Here is an 8,460-nt window from a genome sequence, read left to right as displayed (position 1 = left end):
ATAATTGAGAGCATACACATTTGGTATTGTATATTTAAATTTGGATTTTTCTCAAATTCAAAGACACACTTTGAATTTAATTTAATGCTGTATCTGACCGTATAAATTTTAAACTTTGAACTTGGATTTAGATAAATCTGATATTACATTTGATCTAAATTTAATATAAATTCAAATCTCACACCTCTCTAAACATAATTTTATTTGTTTTGGAAGAAAATAAAAATATTTGAAAAATTAGGATTAACCATGATAAACAAATATTTTGAAGAGTAAGCATTCACCCTTGACTCACGATCGTGTGCTAAATTTATGTTTTACTTTTTAAATTTTCATTCTATTCACGAATCAATCATGAGTGAACTCATTAAATGATTTGATGAACCATGTAGCAGGCTTTTTAGCAAAGTTAGACTTTTCATTAACGCGGGAAAGAGAGACCCTACTACTCTAATAGAAAAATAATATGAAGCATGACTCCTTCAATCCATTCACATGTGAACTGGTCCATCCAGTTTTATAAAGCATTTATATTTTCCTTTTCCCTTTCTTGTCTGTCCAATTACACACGGCAATTTTCCCACCCCCCAAACACGGTATTTTAGAATTTAGAGTTCCAAAGTCCAAACAGACCCCTTCATTCAAGCCAATGGACCTCACCCTTCAGGCTTCAAAGTCTCCCAACCTAGTCAAACTCCTTAATCCTTATCTCCTTCCTTCTTCCCAATTCTGCAATTCTGCAAATTTCCTCCTCTAGGACAACCATATCCTTGCTCCCAAACAGTCGCTCACTCCTTATCCCTAAAACCCCCCCTCTCCCCGCGCATTTTAGTTCAACCGCAGTAAACAGGGCAGAATGGGCTGCGGCGCCGGCCGCGGCGGTGCTACTTCTCAGCTGCTGCTCACTCTAATTGTCATCTCCGCCATCGTCGCCGCGGACGCCGCGACGTTCAAGTGCAGCTCCGCCGGCACGTGCTGGTCCCTGATCGACTACGTCTCCCCGAACACCACCACTCTCGAGCACATCAAGACCCTCTTCGGCGTCAAGAATCTCCGCAACATCCTGGGCGTGAACGGCCTCTCCGTCTCGACCGCACGGAACTATACGGTGGTCGCGAACCAGACGATCCGGATCCCGTTCCGGTGCGTCTGCGCCAACGGCACCGGACGCTCCAATCACCTCCCGATGTACACGGTGCAGAAGGACGACGGGCTCTACCACATCGCAGCGGAGGTGTTCGGCGGCGTCGTGACGTACCAGGAGATCGCCGCCGCGAACAACATAACGGACTTCAACAAAATCGACGTGGGGCAGCTTCTGTGGATTCCGATGCCGTGCAGCTGCGACAGTGTGAACGGGTCGGCGGCGGTGCATTACGGGCACGTGGTGGAGGTGGGGTCCTCCGTGTCGGAAATCGCGACGAAGTACGGGGCGGACCAGCAGACGATTTTGCAGCTGAATGGAATCGATGATCCCAAGAGCCTCAAGGCTGGCGAAGTTCTTGATGTTCCTCTTGAAGGTCTTACACTTAACCCCATTTTCTTTTCTTCTCCATTTCCTTTTTAGTTGGTTTGAGATTTTGAATCTTTGTTTTTTGGGTTCGAATTTTTTGTTTCTGTTTTTGCTTTTCACCAAACAAAAAATGCTTTGCCCACACCGTGAAATTGAAACTAGAAAGCATTTTTCTTTTTGTTGGGAAATTACAAGCATTTTAAAATCATGAAGTTGGACATTGAAACTTAAAAATGTTGGACTCCAAATTTGAATGTATAAATATAAAATGTATGATTAAATATATCTAATCCGCTCAATAAAAAAAAAAAAAAATTAGCCAAATTTGCAAATTTTAATTTTGACAAGTTACTCTAATAAAGAATGATTTATATTTCTAAAATTGAAATAAGTTCAAATTTTAATTGCACAACTACTATTTTTTTTACCCTTAAATCAAATAACAATTAAAAAACAATAGAAATATGAAAATAATAATAAAATTTTAAAAACATTGTAATAAGAACAATAGTGCAAAATAGTAAAAAATATTTTAAACAGCTATTATTTTTAATCATTTAGAATTTTAAAAATATTTCTACTTAATTTAATGATATGTTGAATTCTCTTTTTTTTTTTTTTCATTCTGATTGAAAATTATTTATAAAATAAATAATCTAATTTTAAAAAATTAAAATTTAATTATTACCGACAATAGGTTGCCATGAATTTCTAAATAATCAAATAAAATTTGGTTTTTAATTTTTTTTAAAATATAAAAAATTTATAATAACCCTAAATTTTTTTAAACTTTTTTTTTTGGATTGTTTCGCTATATTTATTTGAAAAAATGAAAAACAAATGGGAAAGTGTGGAGGCACCCCCACAGGCCCAGTGTCGGCCGGCCGCCACGGGCCGCGAGTGAATAGTGGGTACAAGCTACTCCAGAAATTTCATTGGCCTTCTTGGGCCCCACAAGGCCCACATTGTCTTCATTCTAAATACAGATTAGACTAAATATGTTGATTTATAAAAAAACAAAAAACCTAACTAGTGTTTGGTTCAAGGAATCCCATGTTCTGGATAAGATGTCATTCCTATGGTAATATAGGATTTTATATTTTCTCGTTGTATGTGGGCACATTGGATACCCAAGGAACCAAACATTAGAGCAAGAATTTTGTTCATGGGAAAAGAAAAAAAGAAAAAAAAGAGGGAAATTCATTTTCTACTATTTTTTTCTTTATATCAAATATCATTAAATACAAAAAATAATTCTAATATGATCATAAATTAAGAAAAATCAAATGTTATGAATGTGTAAGATTAAAATTTTATTCATTAATTTGCTGTAGTTTTTTTATTTTATTTCTTACTTTTTTTTTAACAATTAAACATAAAAAAGTGAAATCCTTCCTACTGTTTTGAACGGGTTGTTAAAATTTTTTCTAGTTCCAAATGGGCTCTTAAGATTCTTGACTCACATTCCCAGGAATTCTGAACGGCCAATAAGGTTTTCCGCACTTTTTGTCATACGGGTAATTAAGTTTATTGGGAAAGTGTTGGATAAATTTAGTATTGTTGGTGATATTCCCTTAACAAGTTTTTTCCCCCTAAAGGCAATGCTTCTAGAGGGGCATGCTCATAACCCACTTGCTCAAATCTTCTTGTTCAATTTGGATGGATCTTGCAACATGGTTTTGACACCTAGGACTGGTGTTTCTGCTTAGATGCTTGGACATGTTTCAAATTCTCTTTAACATAAGGAGAATAATTGGTGATTAATCTCAATTCATCCTTGTTGTGAAATCATGCCCTAGGGTTATGCGCGCGCGTACACACATGCAGGGCAAATATGAAAAATAGAGAAAATTAATAGAGAAAAGAAGAACATGAATTTATGTGGTTCGGCAATGTGCTTACTTCCATAGAGTCTGTGCAATTTTTATTATCAAACGAAAACTGACTTAAGAGTTTCAATCCTCAGCTACAATATGTAGATATATAGCCCATATGAAAACCCAAAAATACTTTCATATGATAATACGATTACATTATGCCCTAACTCAAACATACTGTACCGTACCACTCTGAATATGAGTCATAACTCAATCCTCATTTAAGTTTTTGCATGGTAAGATTTTAAAAGCCTATTCTATTGGTGGAATATGCTTTGTATAGGAGGCTAATCCTTGCACTTGAAGAAAGTTAAGGCAAACATTTTTTTAGATAGGAAAGAAAATGAACTACAAACTCAAGAAACTTCCACACGATAACTGAACTTTTGAAGTAGTTGAATTAAACCATATCCTGCTTCCTTGAATAGAGTAAACTCACTTTAATTTGTTGGTCTGCTACTTAATTTGCTTCCCTATATATATGGTTCAACATCCAGAAAATAGAAGGAAAACTGATAACTGTGAATTTCCTTTTACCAGATCTGCTGAGGTGGCTTGGTGCTCTGTTTCACTACTGTTGCCAACAAGAAGTCCTCTTCTAATTGTAAAAATTTTGCCAGCTTAATTCCATCTCAAAAAAGACCAATTTACTCCACAATAATAATTGATACTTGCCAAAAGTTCTTGTATCACCCCCATCCCTTCTACGGCCCAGCGGTAGCCCCCATGACCTGTAGTGGGAATTAGGAAATAAATTAACCCTGAGAAATTATGAGGTTTGAATTGCTGGTCACAGATTTTAAAAAAGTTATTAATATAAGAAATATGAGGTTTGAATTGCTGATCATCTGGCTCTTTTCCTTGGATGTCTTCTTTTGGGGTCATGGACTTTGTAAATTTATGTGTCCCTGAAAAATATTTCTAGTTTGGTGTTTTCATCTGTCTCCAGCAAATTATGTGTTCATTTTCTTTGTAACTGATGTTGAAGTGTTCATCCACAGCTTGTACATCTGCGGTAAGCAACGATTCATTGGACTACCCTTTACTTGTCTCCAATGGCACTTACACGTTCACTGCTAACAATTGTGTAATGTGCAAGTGTGATGCTGCAAATAACCGGACGTAAAGTATCACCAAATCGCTTGTTATATCAAGTCTCTTCTTTCGACATTTGCAACTTAGCAATAATCTGATTTTGTGTCTTTATTTTCTTCAGATTACAATGTGAGTCTTCGGGACTAAAACCATCAATCAATTCAACCTGGTCAACTTGCCCAACCACGCAATGCCAAGGGAATTTGTTTCTCGGGAACACCTCATCAGGGAGCGACTGTGATCAAACAATGTGTGCCTATGCTGGTTACAATACCAAAACCATCCTCTCAAAGCTCGTCTCCGAGTCCAGTTGCCCTGCCAGTAAGTTCAAATATGCAACTCTCATCTATTTTTTTGTTTGGTATGTTTGGTTTTACCTCTACCTGTTTCTGCATATTGAGTGCTTTATGCTTGCACTAGCTGAAATTTTGAATGCATTTGTTCTTTTTGTATATCCCTTGGTGCATGCCCAGCTGTGTGCTGTTTGATACCAACTCACACCGAAGTTCCCAAAATCCCCATTTTTTGGTAACTAAAGCTGCCTTTGGGTGCCTGGAGTTTGAGCCTCAGATTTGGATCAAACTTCATGTTCCGGAACACAACATAAAGAACTTCATTATGAAAACGAGCTATACATCCCGAACACCCCACGACCAAGCGTCCCCAATACCCAAGAACAACACTTCTACACAAATAACACGCATTGGGAACATAGGAAATCTTAATCCCACTTTGGCAAGTTCACTTATTAAGCATTGTTTCTCGTCTTTTAAGGAGAAATGTGAGAGACAGATTTCATATTTCTATTTTGCTGAAACAATAGAACAGATGCTGCCAAAACACCATGACTTGCATATGCTTAAAGGGATTTTTTTTTTTTACAGTTGCAATAGGGGCGTAGTTAAAAGTTTTTGAATGCTCATATGTTTTGCCTGTTTGTCATGACTTTGATCCAATACAAGTTCATTTAAATTATGCATTTATAAGAATCTTGAGGTCTCACATTTTCTTTTTCTTTTCTCCTTTTGGGGTTGGGGAACAGATACTCCTGCTAATCATGCTGTGAAGATCTTTTCCCAAGGATCAAGTTTGAACATCCTTCTCATCTGCATTCACTTCCTCTTGTTTTTTCTTTTTGTTAAGTAAGATGTTTGTACTATTGTATTCTTCTTCTTCTTCTTCGTTGTCGTTTTTTCCCCTCTTTTTTGTATGAGAAACAAATAATTGGAATGCCAAGCATCTTCTTGATGATTCTTATTTGGTAAAAAATTGGTCGGAACTGAAATTAATCAGTACGAGTTCCAACATGTGCGATTCGTGTGCTTTGCAACTTTCAGTAGTTACGGGCAAAAGTTTTAGTACTTAATTAAATAGATGTTCATTTAATCATTTTTGTCCTTGAAGCAAACAACAATTGACAAATTATCAAAATTAATGAACATGCAAAATAATAAGATTTATAAAATATTATAACAAGGACACTTAATTATTATATTTTCAAGTCACTTTTTTGATGCTCCAAGAATATTCTTGGCGATTTTTTTGAATGACTTGTATTAAAAACTAAATAGAATGATCATGTGAATTTAAAATAGAACTAATATATTTAATTTTTTTTTCACATGATCATTCTATTTAGTTTTTATTATATGCTATGCCTAAAAAGTTTAATTCATGAAAGTGAATTATATATATTAAAATAATGTAGCAACATGTTGTTATAGCAAATGAAAATAACAAAATATAATTTTCCATTTTTGCCGAACTTGCTAAAAACTAATAACAAATTAAAAAAACATCAAACGAGTTCTAATTTTTTTTAAAAAAAATAATAATCAGAGTTGTTCATGATTATAGATTCGACATTTTTGGAGCACCGGTAGCCATCTGGTTGTAAAGATTGTTCTAACTAAAATGCTTGGAATAATTCTACCTCTAATATTATTAGAGTAGCTTTTTAAATATTACCTAAACCTAAAGTAATGTCTTTTGTACTTGTTACAATCTCTAGTGGACGGTTCGGAATTGATTCTAAAACAACATATTTCATCAAGTGGGGCAACTTTTGCTATAATCCAAAAATTTTATTTTGAAGGCATCAGAGAAATTATTTTCCCAAAATCAATCATCATTCTTGGTGGAATCTCAAATCAAAGGAATTGAGCTCATGCATTGAGAACGAATGAATTCATGGGACCAACTACACAGAGGAAAGCTTTTTAATTACTTTGGAAACATCTGAAAATAAGTATTAGGTTGGACCAATGTGAGGTTAAAGCATGATAGCCACAAAAATTAACACAAAAATGCATGACTAAATGTGCTGATAATTTAATTAAATTGAAAAAAAAAAAATACAAAGTAGATGTGAGAAAAAATTACAATTGGCGTATCCGAGTCGAATTGAGTCAACACAACGGGATACTTGAATTTGAATTTGTTTTGACTTGAAAACGTAAAGCTCGAAATTTGATTTGAACTCGATCGATTTCAAAATTATTAAATTCAGCTTCGACTCAGTTGCAAGTTCTTGAAACTCAAGCTCGACTTGATTAAACTTGATTCAATTATAAATTGATGTTAAAATATATGTATAATATATATATATATATATATATGTAATATTAAATAATAAAAATTAAAAAGCCCCATTCAGCTTACTAGTAGCATTACAGAGTTTGAACTTGATTCATTAAGATATTGATATTTGAGTAGTTCGAACTCGACCCAAACTTGAGAAAAATCAAGTGGAGCTGAGTTATAGAGCAAACCGAGTTTGAGTAGCTTACAAGTAGACCTACTTGCTTCCATTCCGAGTAATAGGCATCTAACTCAACATAGTTGAAAATGGGCGGAGTTATTCAATCCCGAAAAAGTTGATAGGGTGGAACTATAATTTCAAAACCGAGGTAACTAAATCATGAAAGCGCTAAAAGTGTGAAGAAACCACTAATGCTAATTTATTAATTGATTTACAATTGTATTATTCATTTATACTGTTTCAAAAATTACAAAATGATGTTTCTTCATTTTTTTTTTCTTTATGCAAATATTGAAAATTTTAAAAATAAGATCATTTTTTTTTTGTAATTCTTTAAAAATTTTAATGTTGCAAATAAAAATTCTTTTCCACTTAAACATGTTCTTATGCATACTCCAATATCTTATTCACTTAAAAATTTGTAACGCAAACCAAAATTTCACTTCTTGTTTAGGGTTGGATGGTAATTTCCTAAAAAAAATCAAAGATTTGTCAAACATAATAGAGGCACGCAAAAATACCTAGATTCATGAGCCAACAGATGGAAACTATTTAACCGAAACAATCAACACTACCAATTTTCATTTTAGCACGTCACTCATAGCAAATTCAATGTAAATTATAGAAGAAAGATGTGATTTAACAACGTGGATAATCATAAAAAAATATTGGGTCTAAATTTAAAAATTTAATTAAAGTGTAAGGAACTAAAATGATATTAGGTGAACAATTAAATGACTAAGTATTTAATCTAAGGCTACTAAGAATCATTCATGCTAGTCATACAAGATTTAAATGAGACTAAGATATCAGAGACATGATTAGTTTAAAGGACACATAAAACACAATTGAAATAATGCACGGGGTTAAAACTAGAATAACCATTTAAAGGAATTAGAAAAAAAAAAACTATTGCTCATGGGAAATTAATAAAAACTAACAAATATAGACCAGATTGTTGGAAATTTGATTTTTTGGCTTTTAACTTTTAAGTTATTTAAAGTAAAAGAAATGCAATAAAGGTTAGGATATGATTTTTTTAATTAAAATGTATTAATCCTATCTTAAAGGAAGGTTTTGAATTTGAATTTATGTAGATTTAGATAAAATTTAATATAAAATTGTATTAATATTTAGGGCAAAAAATACTAACCTTTTATGTAGTTTAACAAAAAGCATTAATCTCACTAGAGATTTAAAAAATTTCAAGGGCC

The 8,460-nt window shown here is 33.6% G+C and overlaps 1 protein-coding gene across 2 annotated transcripts; it reads left to right on the top strand.

Annotated features, from left to right (window-relative positions):
• The first annotated feature begins 397 nt into the window (after positions 1-397).
• Positions 398-5,871, top strand: LOC131156568 (lysM domain-containing GPI-anchored protein 2). 2 transcript variants are annotated; one of them, XM_058110367.1, is made up of 4 exons: positions 398-1,520; positions 4,392-4,512; positions 4,607-4,806; positions 5,528-5,871. In XM_058110367.1, exons 1-4 carry the CDS (start codon positions 857-859, stop codon positions 5,629-5,631), a joined length of 1,089 nt encoding a protein of 362 aa, XP_057966350.1. In that variant the 5' UTR covers positions 398-856; the 3' UTR covers positions 5,632-5,871. The 2 variants fall into 2 exon arrangements, with proteins under 2 accessions (XP_057966350.1, XP_057966349.1); XM_058110366.1 differs by having other exon boundaries at positions 474-1,520; positions 4,607-5,871.
• Positions 5,872-8,460: the final 2,589 nt, after the last annotated feature.

This window comes from Malania oleifera, chromosome 5 (assembly GCF_029873635.1).
Source record: "Malania oleifera isolate guangnan ecotype guangnan chromosome 5, ASM2987363v1, whole genome shotgun sequence".
Taxonomy (NCBI): domain Eukaryota; kingdom Viridiplantae; phylum Streptophyta; class Magnoliopsida; order Santalales; family Ximeniaceae; genus Malania; species Malania oleifera.
The sequence above is the reverse complement of the archived record's forward strand: the minus strand, read 5'-3'. Positions and strand labels throughout refer to the sequence as shown.

What these genes read in the sequence shown, in the direction of transcription:
- LOC131156568 (XM_058110366.1), top strand. Translation starts at nt 857, where the DNA reads ATGGGCTGCGGCGCCGGCCGCGGCGGTGCTACTTCTCAGCTGCTGCTC. An exon ending in TCTTGATGTTCCTCTTGAAG is followed by an intron (nt 1,521 to 4,391) that starts GTCTTACACTTA and finishes GTTCATCCACAG; the next exon opens with CTTGTACATCTGCGGTAAGC. An exon ending in GATGCTGCAAATAACCGGAC is followed by an intron (nt 4,513 to 4,606) that starts GTAAAGTATCAC and finishes TATTTTCTTCAG; the next exon opens with ATTACAATGTGAGTCTTCGG.